This window comes from Ursus americanus, chromosome 8, assembly GCF_024610735.1.
Source record: "Ursus americanus isolate L20-20 chromosome 8, mUrsAme1.1.p, whole genome shotgun sequence".
Classification (NCBI taxonomy): Eukaryota; Metazoa; Chordata; class Mammalia; order Carnivora; family Ursidae; genus Ursus; species Ursus americanus.
The window spans coordinates 30989403-31013300 of NC_142134.1; the positions used below are offsets into that span (position 1 = coordinate 30989403).

Genomic DNA, 23898 nt, shown 5'->3' on the forward strand with positions numbered 1-23898 from the left:
ACCCAGTTTGTTTCCTATGATAAGAGTTTCCAATGGTTTGTCTCCCTCTATGATTTAGTCTTGTTTAATTTTTCCCTCCCTTCCCTTATTATCCTCTGTTTTGTTTCTTAAATTCCACATAGGAGTGAGATCATATGATAATTGTCTTTCTCTGATTGACTTATTTCACTTGACTTATTTCACTTAACATAATACCCTCTAGTTCCATCCACATCGTTACAAATGGCAAAATTTCATTTTTTGATGGCTGAGTAGTATTCCATTGTGTGTGTGTGTGTGTGTGTGTGTGTGTGTGTGTATCATATCTCTTTTATCCATTCATCAGTCAATGGACATCTGGGCTCTTTCCATAGTTTGGCTGTTGTGGACATTGCTGCTATAAACATTGGGGTGCAGGTGCCCCTTTGGTCCCTACATTTGTATCTTTGGAGTAAATACCCAGTAGTGCAATTCTTGGGTCAGAAGGTAGCTCTATTTTCAACATCTTGAGGAACCTCCATACTGTTTTCCTGAGTGGCTGGACCAGCCTACATTCCCACCAACAGTGTAAGAGGTTTCCCCTTTCTCCACATCCTCACCAACATCTGTCATTTTCTGACTTGTTAATTTTAGCCATTCTGACTGATGGGAGGTGATATCTCATTGTGGTTTTGATTTGTATTTTCCTGATGATGAGTGATGATGCACATTTTTTCATGTGTCTGTTGGCCATTTGGATGTCTTCTTTGGAGAATGTCTGTTCCTGTCTTCTGCCCATTTCTTGATTGGATTATTTGTTCTTTAGGTGTTGAGTTTGATAAGTTCTTTATAGATTTTGGATACTAACCCTTTATCTGATAAGATATTTATAAATATCTTCTCCCATTCCATGGTTGTCTTTTGGTTTTGTCAACTGTTTCCTTTGGTATGCAAAAGCTTTTATCTTGATGAAGTACCAATAGTTAATTTTTGCCTTTGTTTCCCTTGCCTTTGGAGACATGTATAGCAAGAAGTTGCTGTGGCCGAGGTCACAGAAGTTGTTGCCTGTGTTCTCCTCTAGGATTTTGATGGATTTCTGGCTCACATCTAGCTCTTTCATCCATTTTGAGCTTATCTTTGTGTATGCTATAAGAATATGGTCCAGTTTCATTCTTCTGCATGTGGCTACCCAATTTCTCAATACCATTTGTTAAAAAGACTGTTTTCCATTGGATATTCTTTCCTGCTTTGTCAAAGATCAGTTGACCATAGAGTTGAGGGTCCATTTCTAGGTTCTCTATTCTGTTCCAGTGATCTATGTGTCTGTTTTTGTGCCAATACCATACTGTCTTGATGATTACAGCTTTATAACATAGCTTGAAGTTCAGAATTGTGATGCCACAAGCTTTGGTTTTCTTTTTTGACATTCCTTTGGCTTTTCAGGGTCTTTTCTGGTTCTATACAAATTTTAGAATTATTTGTTCCAGATCTGTGAAAAAAGTTGATAATATTTTGATAGGGATTGCATTGAATGTATAGGTTGCTCTAGGTACCAAAGACATTTTAACAATATTTGTTCTTCCAGTCCGTGAGCATGGAACATTTTTTCATTTCTTTGTGTCATTTTAATTTCTTTCATGAGTATTCTATAGTTTTCTGAGTATAGATCCTTTGCCTCTTTGGTTAGGCTTATTCCTAGGTGTCTTATTGGTTTTAGTGCAATTGTAAATGGGATCAACTCCTTAATTTCTCTTTCTTCTCTCTCATTGTTAGTGTATAGAAATGCAACCGATTTCTGAGCATTGATTTTATAAAGAATGGTTGATTTTTAAAAATATTTTGAAATAATTATAGATTCATGGGGGGTTTCAAAGAAATTTCAGGGAAATCTTGTGCACTTGCATGCTTCCTGCAGCCTTTGGTAATGTTAATATCTTATACAACTATAGCACCTGTCAAAACCAAGAAATTGACATAAATACAATCCATAGAGCTTATTCAGATTCCACAGTTTTATATGAGTTCATTTGTGCATGTGTGTGTGTGTGTGTGTGTGCATATGTGTGTATGTGTAGGTATAGCTCTGTGCCATTTTATCACATATGTAGCCTTGCATAACTACTACCATAGTCAATATATTCAACTCTACCATATCAAGATTCCCCTGTGTTACCTCTTTGTAAATACACCCATCTCCTCTACATATCCCTAGCCTCTGGCAACTACTAATCCATTCTTCATCTCTTTATTTTATTTCATGAATGTCATGTAAATCATATACTTTGTATCCTTTTGAAATTGATCTTTTCCACTTAACATGATTTCCTTGAACTTCACCCATGTTGATGTGTGTATCAATAGTTTGTTCTTTTCCTTGCTGAGTAGTATTCCATAGTATTTCACAGTTTGTTTAACCATTCATCCCTTGAAACACATTTGGATAGTTTCAAGATTTTGGCTAATACAATGAAGCTGCTATGAACATTCATATATATGTTCCTATAAGAAAATTAGTCTCTCTTTCTCTGGGATATGTCTAAGAGTACAATTGCTAGGTTGATAAAACTATTTTGGGTTTTGAAAGGAACTACCAAACTACTTTCCAGAGTAGCTGTACATGTTGTATTTCCATTGGCAATGTATGAGTGACCTAGTTTTTCTGCATCTTTGCCAACATTTGGTATTATGACTATTTTTCATGTTGGCCTTTCTGATAGGTATATAGTGATATCTCATTATGGCTTTAATTTTATTTTCTCCAATAGCTAATAACACCAAACATCCTTTTATGTGTTTGCCATCTATACATCCTCTTTAGCAAAATATCTGTGCAAATTTTCTAATTAAGCTGATTTTTATTTCTCAAATGTTGAATATTGAGAGGTCATTATATATTCTCCATATGAGGCTTTGTCAGATATGTAATTTACAAATAATTCCTACTATTCTGAAATTTGTCTTTTCATCCCATAAACAGAGTCTTTCAGATAGGAAAAGTTTAAATTTGATGTGATTCAACCAATTGAACTTTCATTTTTATGGACCATGTTGTTGGTAATAAATCTAACTCTTCCCCTAGTCCTGGTTCCCTGACAATTATCTCCTATGTTCTTTTCTGTAAATTTTATAATTTTACATATTACAGTTTTTAACATTTTATACTAATTTTTATAAGTTTTATGGTCTCACATTACATCTTACATTAAAGTCTAAAATCCATTTTGAGCTCATTTTTGTATAAGCTGTGAGGGTTTTTTTGTCATTGTTCTTGTTGTTAATAGATATTCAATTGCTCCAGCACTGTTTATTGGAAAGGCTGCCCACCTTCCACTGAATTACTTTTGCTCCTTTGTCAAAAATTAATTGGGCATTTTTGTGTGAATCTATTTTTGGGTTCTCCATTCGATTTTATTGATGTATGTGTCCATCTTTCCATCAGGATCATACTGTCTTGATTATTGCAGCTATATAGCAAGCTTAATATTGGGAAGAATGATTCTCCCACTTTATTCTTCTTTATCAAAATTATTTTAAATACTCTAGTTCCTTTCTAAATAACTTTAATAATAATCTTGTCTATGTCTACAGAAAAACAGATTTTGACAGAAATTTTGCTAGACTTATAGATCAGTTTGGGGTGAATTCACATCTTTACTATGTTGAATATTTTTTTTGAGGTAAAATTCACATAACACAAAATTAACCATTAACCATTTTAAAGTGTACAGTTTGGTGGCATTTAGTTCATAATGTTGTGAAACCATCACCGCTACCTAGTTTCAAGACATTTTTATGACCTCAAAGGAAATCCTATATCAATTAAACAGTCACTCATTCTCCCTTCACCCAGCCCCAGACAACCACTAATCTTCTGTCTCTGTGGATTTATCTATTCTGGATACTTCATATAGATGGGACCATATAATATGTGACTTTTGTGTCTGGCTGCTTTCACTTAGCATAATATTTTCAGAGCTCATCCATGTTTTAGGATGTATCAATACTTTATTCTTTTTATGGCTGAATAATATTTCACTATATAGATATAGTGCACTTTGTTTACCCAGTCATCAGGTGATGGACATTTGTGCTGTTTCCATTGCTTGTCTATTGTGAATAGTACTGCTATAAATATTGGTGTATAGTATTTATTTGATTACCAGTTTTCAATACTGTTGGATACATACCCAGGAGTGGAATTGCTGGGCAATATGGTAACTCTATGTTTAACTTGTTAAAGAACTATAAACTGTTCTTCACAGTAGCTGCATCATTTTACATTCTCACCAGCAAGGTTTAAGGGTTCTAATGTCTCCCAATTCTTATCAACACTTGTTATTTTCCAATTTTTTTTATTGTGAGTGTGACAGGTTGGTGTGGTGGTATGATAGATGCCAAATTTTGTTGAATGCATTTTCTGTATCAATTGGCATAATCATATATTTTTTTCTGTAGCCTGTTGATATGGTAGATTACACTAATTGACTTACAAATATTGAACTATCTTTATATACCTGGAATAAATCTACTTCATCACTGTACTATTCTTTATATACAATGTTAGATTCGATTGATTAAAATTTTGTTGATTTAAATTCATGACAGATATTAGTCTGTTTTCTTGTTTATCTAGTTTCAATATCAGGGTAATACTGGCCATACCAAATGAATTAGGAAATGCTCTCTTTTGTTATAATTTCTAGAAAAGACTGTGTAAAAGTGGTATTAATTCTTTGAATGTTTTGCCAAAATCTCCAGTGAAGCCACCTGGGCGTAAGGTGTTTTCGTTGTGTGTGTGTGTCTGTGTGTGTGTGTGTTTTCATCTTTTATTACAAATTCAATTTCTTTAATAGTAGGACTATTCAGGTTACCTATATCATCTTTGCTGAGTTTTGGTAGTTTATAGTTTTCAAGGAATTTGTCCTTTTCTTTTAAATTGTCAAATTTATGAATGTAAAGTTGTTCAAAGTATTCCTTACTTAACTTTTTTTTTCAGGTTTTTTTTTTGTGAACATTTATTTTAAATTCTTCTATGCATATACTCTCAGGTCAGTATGGTAACCCTATGACTTTTTTTTTTATTAGTTTCAGAAGTAGAATTTAGTGATTTGTCAGTTGCATATAACACCCAATGCTCATTACAACAGGTGCACTCCTTAATGACCATCACCCAGTTATCCCTTCCCCTCCCCAACGTCCCCTCCAGTAACCCTCAGTTTGTTTCCTAGAGTTCAGTGCCTTTTATGGTTTGCCTCCTTCTCAATTTTCATCTTATTTTATTTTTCCTTCCCTTCCCCTATGTTCATCTGTTTTGTTTCTTAAATTCCACTTAAATTCTGACTTATTTCGCCTAGCATAATACCCTCTACTTCCATCCATATCATTGCAAACGGCAAGATTTCATTCTTCTTGATGGCTGAGTAATACTCCATTGCGTATACACACCACATCTTTATGAGGTTTTTTTGTGATATCCCCTCAATTAATTCCTGATATTGGTGATTTGCACCTTCTCTATTTTTATCTTTGTCAATCTTCCCAAAGTTTATCAATTCTATTGATTTTTTTTCTTACAATCAGTATTTTTTGTCTCATTAATTTTTCTATATTTTTTTCTGTTTTAAATTTTTATTGAAATTTTGATCTTCATTGATTTTTTTCTTTACATTTCCTTCCTCTTCCTTACTTTAGGCTTACTTTGCTCTTCTTTTTCTGTTTGTTTGTTTATTTGTTTGCTTATTTGTTTTTTTAGTTAGGAACTTGAGAATATTGATTTGAGATCATTTCTCTTTTCTAACATAAGCACTTAGTGCTATGATTTCCTCCTGTAATACTTTAACTGCCTCCCACAATACTTACTATGTTGTACTTTCATATTCACTCAATTCTATGTAATTTTTTAGCTTTCTTTGAGACTTCCTTTTGCACCCATGTATTATTTAGTAGTCTGCTGTTTAATTCCCAAGTGTTTGGAGATTTTTCTCCTTACCTTTCTGTTATTGATTTCTAATTTGACCCCACTATGAACAGAGAACAAATTCGATTTCAATTCTTTAAAATATGACACAGGATATGGTCTATTTTAATGAATGCTCCAAGGTTGTTTAAAATGTGCTTGCTGTTATTGTTGGGTGGAGTGTTTTATAAATGTCAATCAGATCTTGTTGTTGATGGTGTTGTTTAATTCTATATCCTTGCTGACTTTCTGTCTAGTAATCACATCAATTATTGATATTGGAGGGTGTTGAAGTTATTGCTTTGATGTATTTTGAAGCTCTGCTATTTGTAAACATTCACTTGAAATTGTTACATAGTCTTAGTAGATTGATCCTTTTATCATTATGTAATGTCCCTCTATGTATCCAGTAATTTTTTCTCTGAAGTCCACTTTATCTGATATTAATAGAGCCACTACTGCTCTTTTTTAGTTCATATTTGTGAGATTTTTCCATCCTTTTACTTACAATTTAGAAATTTCAGTGTAAAAAGAAAATAGTTGAGTCATGTTTTCCTAATTACACTCTGTCATTCTCTGCCTCTTAATTGATGTATTTAAACCATTCACATATTAATGTGTCTTATTCCTCTGTTCCTTTTTTCCTCCCTCCCTGTGGGTAACAACATTTGTTTTAGAATTCCATTTTGATTTATTTGTAATGTTTCTGAGTTTATCACTATGCATAGCTGTCCTAATGTCTACGCTAGGTATTAACATACACACACATAACATCATAGCCTACTGGTGTCAACATTATACCACTTCCAATGAAGTTTAGAAACTTTACTTCCATTTGGTCTCTTTGCCCTCGCCATTTTTGAGACACATTTTTCTCTATATATATTTTGCTCATCAGATTAGTATTTCCTCTCTATATATTCTGCACATTAGATGGTGTTGCATCTTTTGCTTCAACCATAAAATATGTTTAAAGAAACCTATGAGGTGAAAAATAGTCTCTTATGTATATTTCTGTTCTTACACATTCTGTCTCTTTCCTTTCTGAAAGTATTGGCCTTCTTCTATTATCATTTGCTTTTTGTTTGGAGAGCTTTCTCTAGCCATTATCTAAGAGTAGGTCTTTTAGAAACTAAAATTCATTTCCCTTCATCCTAGAATACCTTTATTTCTAGATATAGTTTCAATGGATATAGGATTCATGGTTGATAGTTTTTTCTTTCAGAACTTGAAAAATGCTATGCCACTTCCTTTTGTCCTCCACGGTTTCAGATGAGAAAACTGCTGTTATTTGAACTGGTGTTACTTTATAGGTAACGTATCATTTTTCTGTTTTTAAGAATTTTTTCATTGTCTTTAGTTTTTAGTAACTTAATTATAATAGGTCTTGGTGTGGATTTCAGTTGTTCCTATTTGAGATTTTCTCAGCTTCTTGAATCTATACATCTCTGTTTTTAGCCAGATTTGGGGAGTTTCCAACCATTATTTCCTTGAATACTTTTTCGGTCTCACACTCTTTTTCTTCTCCCTCTGAAATACTGATAATATGAATGTTAAACCTTTTATTATTATCCCACAAATCTCAGAGGCTTTAATTTTTTTTCAATCTCTTTTCTCTCTGTTCTTCTGAGTAAATGTTATTTAATTTCATATAAATTTATTGTGATTCTATCCCCCATCTCCACTTTATTATTAAGACCATCCAACAGGGTTATTATTATTATTATTATTATTATTATTATTATTATTATATTTTTCAGTCCTATAATTTTCCTTTGCCCAGTGTGGAGCCCAACATGGGGCTTGAACTCACAACCCTGAGATCAAGACCTGAGCTGAGATCAAGAGTTGGACGCTTAACCAACTAAGCCACCCAGGCATCCCTCCATTTGGTTTTTATAACTTCTATTTCTTTGCTTAGATTTTATATTTTTTCCCTTGTTGCAGGAGAATTTGTAATTGACTGCTAAATTATTTTTCTGGGATCTGCTTTAAAATGCACATCAGATATTTCCAACATCTTATTCATCTCAGTATTGGCATCAGTTGATTGTCTTTTCTCATGCAGATTGTGGTTTTCCTGGGTTTTGGTGTGGCAAGTAACTTTTGTTTGTGTTCTAAACATTTTGGTTATTATGTTAGGAGATTCTTGATTCTATTTAATTCTTTTATTTTAGCAGGTAGTGCACTTATTTAGGTTTAGAATATAGATTCTCATCTACTTTCATTGTTTCAATAGCAATTTCGTTTTCAGAGTCCTTGCAGTACTATTCTAGTCTTATGGAGCTTCCTCTCAACCCCTGCTGCCAACAACATAAATGTGAGTAGAACAGGCTTCTCTAGGCTGCCTTGCATCCCTGGCCCATCCTCTGTGGAGGTGTGCAGTGGACCTGAACCTATTTATGTCACTGGGTATATAAAAGTTGATGTCGTCCCTGTGGGTGTGAGTCTGCAAGCTGCTGCCCTGTTTAAGAAGTGGGGTTTGGGATGGCCAAGGGCTTCTTGCTGTCACTACTGCTGGCAAAATGGGATAGCCAGCCCTGTGTTGTGAAGCAGGAGGTGTGAGCTCCTCACTAGGTCTTTGTTGTGCATCTTCTTTCCCAGTATTTGGATGGAGCGAACAGACTTTTCTTAGGAATTTTTGTCTATGCCTATTGATGGTTCCAGATTGCAGGCCTTCCTTGGTCTCCAGTCCAGGGTATATGAGAGATGAACTTAAAACTAGGAAACTCACCACATTGTCCTTAAAATACTATACTCTATAGCTATTTTGCCTTCCTCCTTCCAGCTTTCAGAGTTCTTTTATTATTATCTGCTAGATAATTTTCAGGGTATTTAGTTGTATTTATAGGAGAAGAGCAGAGCAAAATGAGTCTACACAATCTTGTTCTAGAAGTGGAGCTATTTAACTTCTTTTATCCTGCAGGTGGAACACATCTACTAGATAATGTTTAATCATTTACATATGAGATATAGCATCACCATGGAAGGTCATCAATAGTTTCTGCTGATAGAAATGAGCCTAAAGTTATCTGTGAAGTAACCATAATTCCACCCCCTCACTGATCCATAACCTACAGAAGGTGACACTAGACTATAATTGACCTTACAGTGAAATGGTTGTGGGCCAGCTTTTTACCTTGAGAAGTATTTAAATCATGTCCTTAATAGTTTTGCTTCATGATATTATTGTGAGGATATAGCAGTGTTTGGTACAGTTCCTGGTATATAGGACTCAGTAAATTATTAGTTATCATTACTGCTCATTATTAACTCAGCAAGTTATTTACTGAGGACCTATTTGTGCCAGGGACTAAATTACCTGTCCTCATAGAACATTTTAATTGGAATAAAAAAGATAATGGCCTACTAAATAAGTAAATAAACAAAGTAATATCAAATAATATGAATGTCCATACACAGAATAGAGAGTGGGAGGCTATTTTGATTTGTTATGTAAAGCCTCTCCCTGAGAAGAGGATTTTTAAGCTAAGATCTGAATGACAACAAGGAACCCACCATGAAAATGGTCAAGAGAAGAGCATTTCTGGCAGAGGGGACAACTAGAATAAAGACTGTAGGAATACCTTGGCACAGTCAAGAAACAGAAAGGCCAGGGTGGCCACTGAGTAGTGGCAGAAAGCAAGAACAGTTCAACATGACAACAAAGACATACATAGGGACCATGTCATGCAGGAAGTTTAGGGTTATTAGAAAGATCAGGGAAGCCACTAGAGAATTATTGTTATTGGCAAAACCTAATTCTAAGGGATTTATTTTCGTAAACATAAGCATAGTTCCTGGCAGATGAACACAGTGTTCCTCTTTAGAGTCTGACCGAAAGATTCATTAATTTGCAAGCTTACCAAAACTCTACACTGGTTTTCATCTTAACAAAAATATGGATCTGGATTGATTATACTATCTGGCATTAGGAATAATTCATATAATTTTGGGGAATAGTCACTGATCATGCTTTCTTCTGTTTTAGTTTATGATAAAATTACTAACATGTTTTGAGGATTTGTCAGTACACTAGTGTTTCTTTATTCCAGTTGGAGCCTCTGTGGAGATGTCAGGCATCTAAGATGCTTTGAGTCCCTTTACCATATCACTAATGTATGAATGAGGACAGAAGGAAATGGTGTCCACCGTATAATAGTACATATATGAAAGTAGTCCTAGATCCTCTTCTGCTTAACTTACATTTTAATAAATTAGCATGGCTAAATTAATTAGATGTAGTCCTCCTTCATGACAAACAATATCACTCTCTATACCAATGATTTTAAAATCATAAACTGGATTTTTCTAGAGTCCGCAAATAGTCAGAAGAAGGGTTTAATTTATATCCAGGCCTCTTCTTTTTATAGGATTTTACTTTATTGCCTTTAAATTAAGAAATTCCTGAATAATTCAGTCCATCCCAACCAGAAACATTCATGTCATGTAGGCATAGTGTTTTCAAATTATAATTGTTCCATTGCTGAGCAATCATCTTGTTTTTTCCAGATATGAATGAGGCACAAGCAGAGCACACCCTGAACAGCTGTAAGTTTGAGAATATCACTGCAATGTTTGCAAATCAAATGCTAAAACTCAAAATACTGCTAGAGTTTCTCTATCCCCACGTTTACCATTTCCCCAAAGTATATAATATCTCTGAATGAATACATGACATAACTCTCTGTAAGGGGAAAAAGAACTACTAATAATTGGGAATGTCTATATAGGTTCCTTAGAAATAACTTGTTATTCCTCACAGAAAGTTCCATTGACAACTTCTTTTAACAATTCCCTATTATTTTATCATATTTATTTTTATTTGGCTCACTTTGTTAAAGTAGAAAATCTTGCTTAGAATTAAATGACACCCATTAACTTTAACACGTGAACTTTGACACTTAAGTTATAGTAGGATAATGGTTATAATATTAGACAAGTATTTTAAGTGTACAAACGGCATTTTTCTGCAATAAACAGTGTACATTTGACACTCAGAATTGTCAAATATCCCTGGAATAAATTGCCATACATAAGAAAATGACCTAGAAAGATATGGAAAAAAAACAAATGTTAAGCTGAAGTTGCTTTAAATGTACCAGGGAGGATATTGAATAGTTTATTTTTTTAAGTTAATCCTTTTTCAATGTGAATAATCACTATTCAGTTATATAATTTCAATTAACCTTTTAAAGGCAAGGCAAACCTATAAATGTTTCTATCTTTAACTATGTGCCAAATACACCTACACATGTTTATAACTCTGGTTATAAATAGCCATCCTATAGCTACACTTGTTGTGAGCATAGCATAATGTCTAGAGAAGTTGAATCTCTATGTTATACACCTAAAACTAATGCAATGTTATGTGTCACCTAAAATAAACAGATAAAATAAAATATATAAATAACTATCTTATTTCCTTCTGACAGGTTGTGGAAGAGGGAGGGAGTTTCCATCCATGGAAAGAATTGCTGATGGTTATCCTGCAAAAAAAGCTGATTGGCCATGGCAAGCCAGCCTGCAAATGGACGGCATCCATTTCTGTGGAGCTTCTTTGATCAGTGAGGAGTGGCTCCTGACTGCTGCTCACTGCTTTGACATGTAAGTCCTCAGTCTGTACCAACAGGATCACCAATTTCACTTTCTTTCCTCACCTTCATTTCCTATAATTCTCATCCTTTTTCATTCTTTTTTTAAAGATTTTTAAATTTCTTTATTTGAGAGAGAGAGCATGAACAGGGGAGGAGCAGACTCCCCCGAGCAGGAGTCTGACATGGGTCTCCATCTCAGGATCCCCAAGACCTCCAGGACCCCAAGATCATGACCTGAGCCAAAGGCAGACACTTAACCGACTGAGCCACTATGTTTTTCATTCTTTTATGAGCATCTTAGGCTCCCACTGGAACTCGTGATTGTGAAGCAGGCTTAGGAACAAATGACAGTTACTAAAGAATAGTAGAAAAGTTAGAGAATCTTTATCTCCAACTGAAAATATATTCTGGGGAATATATTTTCCAAACTTTAAGAACAAGCCAATGCTGTCAAAAGTTAAACACACTCAGCAGTTTTCCGAAGATATATTGTAGATTTTTAAAGAACTCTGCTAATATAGTATCCAGACCCACAAACTTACATCAGATTATCCCACATGAATATCTTTAGTATTGCACTTTTGTATCTTTCTTGAAGATTTAACATATGGCATATATAGAGATAATAATAATTCTAGTGAAATTCATATAATATGGGGAAATATTCTGGGTAAAATGTTAACTAAAAAGAAAGGATGAGAAAACAATATATAAGGTGTGGCTCCAATAGACACCTCTTGCTCTCCTTTTCCCTTCCCTCCCTATCCCCCCAATAGCTATACAGACATGTATATAACTGAATGCATATGAGAGTACACATGTGTGTGGATATGTACATATGTGGGTACATATGTCTAATTTTTATTTATTTATAGTCTCTTCAACGAATCTGTATTACTTTTATAATCAAAAATAGCAAAAATATTTTGTTCCCTCTAGAAAAGACAAACTCCCCCTCAAGGGAAGGAATTTAAGCTACCTTAGAATGGGGGCATTTGTATCAGCTAAATGAAGCAAAGCAGCCCTGGGGGGAAAGCTTCAAATAAGGTGGTAAGACCCATCAAGTATCACCTTAAACAATTTGCCCTTCTGCCACCTCTATGTCCCATGCTGATTCAGAGTCCTGGGTAACTTTAAATCAGAAATGAATCAACTATAATCCTTTTAATCTGTGATCAGTTACAAAAACCCCAAACTCTGGATGGCTAGTTTTGGAACAACTCTCAGCCCTCCACTGATGAGAAGAAACATACAATCAATTATCATTCATGAAAACTATGCTGCCCATAAGCACGACGACGACATCGCTGTGGTGAAGCTCTCCACCCCCGTCTTATTTTCCAAGGATGTGGGCAGAGTCTGTCTCCCAGATGCTACTTTTGAAGTCCTGCCTCAGAGTCCAGTGTTTGTCACTGGATGGGGAGCATTAAAAGCTAACGGTGAGTATCTCAGTAAAAAAAAAGCTAAGCAAAAAATGCAAACCCATCTTCCATTTGAATGGAGACATAAAATAAGATTCAAAATCATAATATTTAAAATAAGAGATGAAATCAAGATGTCCAACGAAAAATATCACGAAACAACAAATAGAACAACCCAGATATGGAGACTTATGGAAACTTTGGCTAGAATGATTACACAGCTATCTATGTTCAATGCCTTCTATGGGCTACTTTGGAAACTAGTTATAACTTTCTTTTAAAAAATTACTCAAGCATATTTTTTCACATCCCTTCTTTCTGTTGCTGTCTTCATATGCAGAGATTCTCCTATGGCTGCATTAATCTTAAAGTATGTGATTTGTGAGTAATAATAATGATAAACTGCTGAAATGTGTCATGCAACTCAGCAAAAACAGCCTTAAGCAAACATTTTAAATGGCGTGCATGATGTTAAATATTAAATGAGGCCCCTCTGATCCATGTATCTATGGAGCAGTTTTTGAGCCTCCAGATTTATAAAGTTCACAAGTATGACATTTTACTACATTTAATAACACACAATAAACTGCAAAGATAGATCTTTAGATTCTGATGTGAGTCTCCAGTTTCTACATCTCTTAGGTGAACAATTTACATATAGTTTAATATGCCTCTGAATTTCTGATTCCTGTTCCAGACTCTTGTTAAAAAGTTATAGTCTTATTTATGTACTTTCTCCAAGTATAGCTTTTGTCTACCAAGGCTTTGTCACTTCATTTTTATAGAAATCTGCTTTCCTTCAATATGTACTTCAAAATTCTGACATTGGGTCCGGGTTGTTATACTGTTTTTATAATCTGAGAATTCTCTTCCTCATCTCTGGGGGTTCTGCCCTGCTCTATAGTAAATGGTGAAGAATACAAAGGGGAATCAAATCCTTTGGGGTTAGACAGACCACTTACTGATTGGAGTAGAAATGGATAGCATCTCCCACTAGGGCAATACCAGTGACACTTCCTCTAGACCCTAATGAAACTTAACACCACCCACTCCCAGAGTAGTAGTTTGTGAGTGATTTGGGACTTCATCATGAATCATTCAATGCCCAATGGTGTGCAGATTACTAAGCATTGATCTGCTTACTCCAATAAGAGGCATACTTTTCAGGAATAACACTATAAATTTATAAGACATCAGTCAAAACTTAAGTATAAATATTTGATTATGGTTTTCTCTGCATTTTGAAACTGAGACAAGGACTAAGGTTTTCTTATCTTACCTCCCAAAATTTATCCAATTATATCTCATTAGAAATCTTGAAACCAAACAGCTTGTAAAATGGAAACTTTGTATGCTGGATAATTTCTTCTTTGAATAGTCGATAATGTAAAACAGCTTCTTATATATGGTTAAGCACTTAAATTAACTTTTTAAAGGTTGAGATTAAAGAATGATAAGAATTTAAAATTTAAAACCTAGCATCCTAGATTAATTAACATAACATAAAACATAAAAGTAGGTACACAGAAATTATAAGTAGTTGAAAAACAGTTGATTAAAAGCCTGGGAAAATCTACACATTTTAAATGTCACTTAGAACACAAGAGATAGTACTGAATACTGCTGAAGCATCTATGCAAAATAGTTCAGATGGTTCTAAAAATCTGTATAAAGAACAGATGGTAAGCAGACTCTTTCCCTGGGAGCATTTCAAGGAAAATCAGAAATGAAGAGAAAATGGTCACATAATGACCCTCTCATGCTTAAAAATGGTGAAGAAATTCACTAGACCTTAGATAACTTTTATGACTGTAGAGGATTTAGGCTTAGTTTTTCAGCAAGATGGTCAATCCTAGGTAAGTGAATTTACTAGTGTTAATACAGAGGATTAGATTTATTTACAGTTAGTGACAAAATCCCTAGTAACCTAGATTTTCTCTTATAAAAGCTCTAGACTCACCAGCCATCATTAACATTGAAGTGCAACTTTGTACCAGGAGGGTTTTAAATATGTAATCCTGAACTCTACAGTTCACTCCAATAGCTTCCATTGACTGAAATCTGAATATGGGACAAAACACTATCATAACTGATTATATTAATTATTTTCTAAACCTCACAATAAACATGTGAGATAAGTATCATATCATTTTCTCCTTTTACAAGTGAGTAAAATGATGCTTAGTAAGATTAAATAACTTGCACAAGGCTAAATAGCACATAAATTGTGCAGTGTTCAAACTCATATGTGCTGCCTCCAAGACCAGAGCCTTTAGCACAGTATTACCCTGACTAGTTGATAAAACTGACAGCACTGCCCTCCTTCCTCTTCTCAATTGTCTTTGAACCTGTTGTAAACAGAGCACCCATCTTTATATGAAGGACTAATACGGTCTTTAAAATAAAAGCTGTTACACTTGGCGTTATACGCAACTAATTAATCATTGAACACTACAACCAAAACGAATGATGTACTATATATTGGCTAACTGAATTTAAATTAAAAAAAAAGAAAAAGAAGAAATAAATAAATAAAATAAAAGCTTTTAAGTGGTAATGAGAACACAATGACTAAAACCATACAATAGACAATGAAATAGTATTTTTCATATAACAAATGAATAGCTGTGTGGGTCATTAATAAAACACGATCTACTTCTTATCTTGGTATTTGTTATCTACCCTGGAATTAGTTTTGGATAGCCATTTAAGATCAAAGTAAACATGGTCTCTCTGATGAAAAAATAGCATTCCATTTATTCAGTATTAAAATTACTTTCTGATAGTACAATCTTGCTCTATACTGCTCTTCCTAAAGGATTCTCCATTCCCAGTATAGCTGTGTCCTTTTTAGAGTGATGTGGCAGATTTCCAGGTAAGGTAAGGTGAACTATCACAGGTCATCCCAGGTGGTGAGAAATGCCTGGGTTTAATTCTAAGGTTATCCCCCATTTAGCAAGACTCATAACCAGGTAAGCTTTAGTTTTATCATCTGAAAAAGAGCATATTCATATCTATCTTTGTTGGTTATTGCAAGGATAAAGTAAGATAGTGGATGTAAATGTGCCAAGAATGGTACCTAGTTCGTAGAAGACACATAAGAAATAGAATTTGAACCTGAGCACTGTCACTAAGCACAGAGTCAACTTCAAGACATATGTTTTATCACTGATCCATGCTTTGTAAGATACAATTAACCATCAGAACCAACAATGTGAAAATTCTTCATCTATTAATGTTTTTCTTCTTTAGGTCCCTTTCCCAATACTCTGCGACAAGTTGAAGTAGAGATCATAAGTAATGATATATGTAACCAAGGTAATGTATATGGTGGTGCTGTATCATCAGGAATGATATGTGCTGGATTCTTGACGGGAAAACTAGATGCCTGCGAGGTAAGAGTAGACTCAAATCCACAAAAATGAATTTGTTGAATAGAGGTGGCCATGCTGACCATAGACCAATGTCACTTCATATGCCTCCACAAAATTAAGATGTGGAGGAGAGAGGAGAGTGTAAGAAGAGGGAATGGGAGAACTATAAGAAATACTCTTCATTTAACACCCTTTTATTGTCCAGAACCATTTGTAAAAAATGGCCAGCAGTTGCAAATTAAGACTTAGGGAAAAAAAACTGGAAGCAGATAGTAGAAACCAAGCCAGAAAGCCACACAATCATTGTTTCAAGTCACAATGATAACCAATCAGGTATCTAATCCCTACTACTTGTAAGGCATTATGGAATGAGGTCTGGAGATACCTCCATGGCCAACAGAGCATCACCCTACCAGGGCCTAACCCTTGACCTTTAGCAGTGTACGTTCAGATAAAATTACATTATTAGGAAAAAAATATATTTATCTACACTCATTCATATTAAAGTGTTACCTCACAAATTATATCTAAAATCTAATTAAATAAATAGCATTTCCCCAAACCATACAAAACTTCAAGTATTAAGCATTTAAGCAGGCCACTTAAAAGACTAAAAATAAGTAACTAAAATAATAAAGATTTTGACATGAATCCAACAGTTTAACAATTCTTGAAGGGTTAGGAAACTTTTGAGAATTTGACATGTACACGTGCTTTTCCTAAACGTGAAGGTGGCACTATTGATCTGAAATTGGCTGTCTGTAATGTGATATAATAAATATTCATTCACTTGTTCATCCAGGGGTTTTTTTGTAAATTGCAAGGTAATGTGGCAAATACTGAAGGAAACATAAGTATTAAAAAAAAAAACCCTACACTGAACCCATAATGAATTTACAATCTAATAATAAAGTACACAAATAACAAAAAGAATAAAAACCTAGGATTTGGATACATATTCTAGAATATAAGATCTCCTTCCACTCGCTTTACTTCCTGAGGAGAAGCAGAATCAACAGGGTGGTCCACAATACAACTGGATCATATGACTTTTGATCAGGAACATAAATCTGTATAAGAGTAGATGTTCTCTTCCATTGGTCCATGTTCCCTTGCTTCCTTCACCAGTAGCAAAGTAAAATACTGAGGACCTAAATTAGAATGTTGTCCTACAGGAAAGGAGCTGAGGAGCATTGCTTTTAGTAGACCAGAGTTGTCATACTCCATCCCCTGAGCCCTAGAGAGTACTAAGAAGCATGGAAAGAAAAGGAAAGGTAACTAAAGGCACAAGACTATAGGACCCCAGACCTGCTTCAAATGGGATCATTTTCCTTATAAAATAAGTCTATAAGGGGCTTCCATATAGCGCTTCATTTGAAAGAATAGGGTCATTGCTAAAAAGATTTTAAAAATCATTTGTCTACAACTTAGGTTAAAGATATTAGGGAAGGCCTCAAGATTCACACACTTCAAACCAGTTCATGAGGGCTAGGGATTAACTCTTGATTTGGAAACAAAAGCCTGTCTGCAATGAATAATGTACATTTGCCTGGAGTGTCCTTTGCATTATATTTCTCCTCTTAAACCTATTACTACACAACAATATAAAATCCAGAACAGTTTCCTATCAACTGGTGTGAATGGAGCAAGGTGCAATTCAAATTCAAAGCAAGTGATTATATCTAGTTAACAGGACAGGCTTCATGGAGGTGACATACACTTGAGCCTTGAGGTCATCACTCATGTAAAAATTGTATGCCTGGACCTAGGTTCAGTTTGTGCTTCCTATTTAGATAGAGAAAAACTAAAAACTACACAAAGTAAAACTGAAACCTTAGCTTTACTCACACTGCCTTCCAAATGAAGGCATTAACACAAATAGGCAGAAGCAGTAAGGTAAAAACAGAGAAAATAAGTAATAAACTCTACTGTTACATTAATGCTAATGGTAAGTAAAAATAGAATTCATTTTACATACCTTGATTTAAAATATTACTTTAGTAGGCATTCACATGTTCATTAAGTTGCATTTTTGACTCCCCTTCATTTATTTTATTGACAATATACATTTCTTCTTCTTCAGGGTGATTCTGGAGGACCTCTGGTTATAGCACATGATAGAAACATCTGGTATCTTGTTGGAATAGTAAGCTGGGGAATAGACTGTGGGAAAAAAAACAAGCCTGGAATTTACACCAAAGTGACTCGTTATCGGGACTGGATTAAATCTAAAACCAACATCTAATGCAACAATCACCTCTACATGCGAAATATAAATGTGGTCTCTAGCAAATGGTGTTTAGTATGAGTTGCCATGGTCCATTGTCATCACGTTCAAGATGCAAATAAGCGTGATCTGACAACATTCCTGTTAAACATGAGGAAAGCAGACTTCTTTTCCATCATCTGAAGTGTTTTGCTAACCAGGAGCATACAAGATACTGTCAACTTCACAAAGATCTGCCATTGCTGCTAAGACCCCATTTGATCAGACAAGTACCAACTGGCTAAGCATTCTCTATATTTTTCCCTGACAGGGCATGCTGCCCTTCCCTGACTCCACAGTTTTTATCTTCTTCACTAAATAATCCTCATTAAGAATCTGTAGGCTCAAGGTACTAGACAAATCAAGGTAATTCGTTTGGACCAATGCTAACACAAATGATGGAGAGGCGCTAGATGTGAAATCAGGACTTATGAGATGGCACTACGATGAGTCCTTTCCCCTTTGTCCTCAGATGCACATGTACCTGTCTCTGAAACTTGAAATATATTGACATTTACATTTACACCAGAAAGTACAGGTTTTAAACTCTTTAAACAACTACCTAATATTTACTTTGGAACAATGAATAAATCTGGGGACCAGACAGCAAAACTGGAAACATTGCCGAGCACGGGTTTCTGTTCTACACTACCCAAAAATGCTTTTTTGATATTTAGGTGAACAAAAGACAAAATTTCTGGGCCTTTTTGTTAGATGGAAATGAGGAAAGAAAAGAAATCTATGAGAAGGAGCTACTTTCCTTCTCTAAAAATGAGAGAAGTTTCAAATCTGATGTAAATTTACTTTCCACTTCTGTTTTATTAGATCTTAATGCATTTTATTTTCTAAATAGTTTTATTTTCAGTCAACTTCAGAACAAGTAAGGGTCCCACAGAGTAAGAAACCAATATAAATTAGATATTCATAAATAAATGAGAAGCCAATATAAAATTAGACATTCATAAATAATTTGATACAAGATTTTGAAAAAGACCTTATTGTCTAATATTTAAATTTCCTGTTAAAAAAATGGCTAGCATTCTCTGAAGCATGATATTTTTAGAGAATATTCGAATAATTTAGAAAGCATCTTTGGAGAGATTTAACTTTTATGATAAAATAGTCATTTTCATATGTATTTAAATGTATATTTTGTGACACTATATATGACTATGGACTAGTTTGGAGCAAAACTCAAGCCTTTTCTGTGCTTCTAAACCTTTGATCCCCCCATCCCCCATTGTGATTAATTTGGCTAATGAAATAACTGCTGTGCTAAGATTTTCTTCTGAGTTTTATATCAGCTGAGAGTCTCTCTTGTCCCACATACATAATATTATATTGTATACAATAAAATATATTTATAAAATAAACTCAAACTCATTTTTTTGACTCATCACTATACTGCATATACTTTGTCAACTTTTGCCCTGCTGACATTAGCCAGAGATAATTCTTTGTTGTGGGGGAAGATGGCAGCTATCCCATGAACTATAGAAAGTTTAGCTATATTCCTTTCCTCTACACACTATGTGCCAGTAGTAATCCCCACCAAGTTGTAACAACCCCAAATGCATCCAGATATTGCCAAATGTCCTCTCGGGGACAAAGTCACCCAGCTGAGAACCACTGCCTCGGGATCAACAGTCAGAGGAAAAAAGTCACTGTTAAAAATCTTACAACCACAATTTCCTCACATGGGTCTGAGAATACCTTTCTTCTCCCTTTTTTTATAATGCTAATGTGTTGAGAATGCTAAAAAACTCATCTATGATGATCACACTTATATCTAAACAATCCTAGCCAAATTAAGATCGTTTGGAAACTGAACCTGTTTGGGTGAAGGAGGCTGTTTATATAGATCTATTGAGATAGATATCTATCTATAGGTAGATCTCAATTGATCTATATAGATATAAAGAAATCAATGTAAATCTCTCTCTAGAGATTTGTCAAATATCCTGCATAATCATACCATGTATATTCTATTTAATATTCTCAGAATGCATAAATAGATACTGCTGGAAAAGAGATACACATATTCAGCTGAGGCAGAATGGCTCAGTCCATCATCCACTAACACCTCAGAGTGGAGATTAGAAGTCGCATAGCATCACCATCCACTAAAAGCCGCACCATCTGATATGGTAGCCACTAGCCAATGGGACTTGGGATTTAGATTTAAAGTAATTAAAATTAAATACAATTAAAATTCATTTCCTCACCCATGTTAATAACATTTCTAATAAAAGATAGCCACATGAGGCTAATGGCTACCATATTGAGCAGCATAGATACACATCATTTCCATCATCAGCAAAGTTCTATGGATATCACCGGTCTAGAGCATTGTATGCAACTACTTACATAAATCACTTACTTATTCATCTAACAAACATTTCTGGAACCTCTATGTGTTGGACATTGGGTATTCTAAACATTGGGTATGCAATTGTGCATAAAACCAAGTCCTGTTCTCAAGATCACATAAAGAGGTAAAAGTATTTTTGATAATGGCTGTTGAAAATAGCAAAGCCTTTGGGGAATATGGTTGGCCATGCATAGCATGATGACTTCTAGACTCTCCTTCCTCCAGTGTCATTGGCCCACTAGTAGAGAGGGTTCTCTGTATAAACTGTATCAGGCCCACCAGAGACCCACAGGTAGATTGAAGTGGTCACAAATGGGTTTTCAACCTTCCTTAGACAAAGATCCCAGAACATCCTCAAATAATGGTATATTAAAGATTCAAAAATAGTATTCTGTTGCTTTTTAAATCAACAGAGAATTTCTTATCACCCAGAAAAATATATTAATGGCAGCCAAACAAAAGAGTGGCAAATAATAGAGAAGCATCGGAATGACTTAGTCACAAAGATTAAAAGTTATGCTTCAGACATTTATTGAAGCCCCATCCTACTTTCCTCAAATCTTAAACCAAGATCATAAGGATAAGGATATGCAGTAACACATCTTGAAATTATAAGATCAACTATATATTCATAGAGCTTCTAAAAAGAAATTTTAGTTCTACAAAATAACAATTCATTATACAGGGTTCAGCAAACTTATTCTGTGAAGGGCCAGATACTAAATATTTTTGACTCTGTGAGACATACAGTTTCTGTCACCACTACCCAGCTCTGCTATTATAGTGCAAAAACAGCAACAGACAATTTATAAGTGAATAAGCATGGCTATGTTCCAATAAAATTTTATTTATGGACCCCACGAAAAAACAATCAAATAATATTTTAAGCAAGAAGCCAACCCAACTAAAACAGGGACTGGATTACACAACCTGTTAGTATTGTTTCATTGTAGAAGAAATGTAGAAACAACAGATCACTATGATCCAAATCGATGTTCATTAAAAACACTCTAAAAAAGGCACTAAGAAACAGAGACCAAATGCGTTACTATGCTGCCATCTCCTGGTCTACATAATTCTTTAAATATACCTTATTGTAATTGCATTTCAAGCTCTAAAGTTAGAAAGCTATTTTCCAACTTAGAGTAGTACACAGAAAAATCTGGCCATCTCGCCCCAGTTTTCTCCTGAGGTAATTAAAGTTTAAAATTTTGTATATCCTATTGTTCTGTTTACAAATATAAAGAACACTTATAAAGGGCTTACCCACTTTTTTTTCAAAAATGGCATCATTTTATGTGCACACATACCATATATGCATAAATGTATATGCACTATATATATATATATACACACACACACACATATATTCATTTCCTCAAAAAAGAAATATATATCTATAGCTAGCTAGTATCTGGGCTTTTTTCTCTGCCGTAACAGTAAACTAAGACAGGATACTTACTTCCTCCAAATCAACCAAATCAGATAAATTTTAGAAGAAAGAGGCAAACATGGGTTCTAGGCCAGGAAATAATAATAAAAATAAGAGGTGAGGAGACTGGACTCTCTTGAACTGAATTATGTAGGGAGGGTGAGTGGCTGACGCCCAGAGTGGAATGAGAGAATAGTTGCAAGAAACACTTTTTAAGTCATACTCTTGGGGTCCCCAGCACCCTGCCTATCCTATATTGTCTTAATAATACATTCACCAGCCTTTCTTTTTTTAAAAAAGATCTTATTTATTTATTTGAGAAAGAGAGATATCATGAGCGGGGAGATGAGGAGAAGGGGGGGAGGGGAGGGAGAAGCAGACTCCCTGCTGAGCAGGGAGCCTGGTTTAGCTGCTCAATTCCAGGACCCTGAGATCACGACCTGAGCAGAAAGCAGATGTTTAACCAACTGAGCCACTGGGGCTGCCTTTCATACCAGAAACTAATCACAGCAACCCAGACTACCAATTTTGAGAATATCAGGGCAAAACCTTCTAAGGGGAGGGGTCTCTAGAAAAAGTGGCATTGGTTTTGTAATTTCCCACTGGCAGAAAGAGGACAAAAAATCAGTTGAAGAGAAATATTCACTCAAGGCAGGCATATTGCTATTGCCTCATGATGTAATCCTTACGCGCTATTAAGATTGTTTATCATATGATAGGAGACAATAGCAGAGCAGTAGCATGCCAATTTAAGTTAAATTGACAAACTTTTTTTAATACTTAGAATATTTTGTGACAAATTCCAACTTTAAAAGTATAGGTTTGGGCATGAACAACTATATACACTTTTTGATATAGTGAATTACTGAGATCTATTTTTAAGGGCCAGCTTTGTATCAAGAGCCATTCATACAGTAGATCTAATTGATAAAGATTGGGGCCTTTTAGAATCAGAGACACCTGAGGGGGAAAATGCCATCATTACCACCACATTCAAATGTGAGATTAGGCAAATTAATTTAACATCCGTGAGCTTCAGTTTCTATTTCTGTAAAATGGGTTTAATTTGTACCCCAAAGGGCTGTTGTGAAGTATTAAGCATTGATGATAATGTCTAGTCCTTGACAAGTACTGTTTATTTGCAATTATTATAGTCTCACTAAATGGTTTTTCTATTTTAATTATATATTTGTATTGAAGCATAATTTATATTCAGTAAAATCCATCCTTTTTAGTGAATAGTTCTATAAATTTTGACAAATATATACAGCCTTAGAACCACCACCATAAATATAAAACATTTTCATCATCTCTAAAACTCCCTTGTAGTGAATGCTTCCCTGTCACCATCAGATTCTGAAAACTCTGATTTTTGTCCTTATAAAGCTGGGCATTTTCTAGAACAGCGTATTAATGGAATCACATACCATGTCTCCTTTTGAGTCTGGATTCTTTTACTCAGCTAATGCCTTTGAGGTAATCTCATTTAATTTACACATACATTACCATTCTCAGAGAAGGAA

The 23898-nt window shown here is 34.7% G+C and overlaps 1 protein-coding gene and 1 long non-coding RNA gene across 3 annotated transcripts in view; one reads left to right on the forward strand and one right to left on the reverse strand.

Moving 5' to 3' along the window:
- Positions 1 to 18704, forward strand: part of LOC148109558 (transmembrane protease serine 11G-like) — a 37201-nt gene extending 18497 nt beyond the window's left edge. Inside the window, exons 6-10 of the mRNA XM_087863915.1 lie at positions 10427 to 10465; positions 11350 to 11521; positions 12691 to 12950; positions 16185 to 16327; positions 18390 to 18704. Of these exons, the coding sequence (XP_087720041.1) occupies positions 10427 to 10465; positions 11350 to 11521; positions 12691 to 12950; positions 16185 to 16327; positions 18390 to 18551 (776 nt within the window). The 3' untranslated portion in view covers positions 18552 to 18704. The remainder of the gene's footprint in view (positions 1 to 10426; positions 10466 to 11349; positions 11522 to 12690; positions 12951 to 16184; positions 16328 to 18389) is intronic.
- LOC148109557 (uncharacterized) overlaps positions 1 to 23898 on the reverse strand; it is a 296308-nt gene that overhangs the window by 43916 nt on the left and 228494 nt on the right. For both annotated transcript variants that reach the window (XR_015725457.1, XR_015725456.1), the window contains one exon: positions 18285 to 18469. This is a non-coding gene — a long non-coding RNA (uncharacterized LOC148109557). The remainder of the gene's footprint in view (positions 1 to 18284; positions 18470 to 23898) is intronic.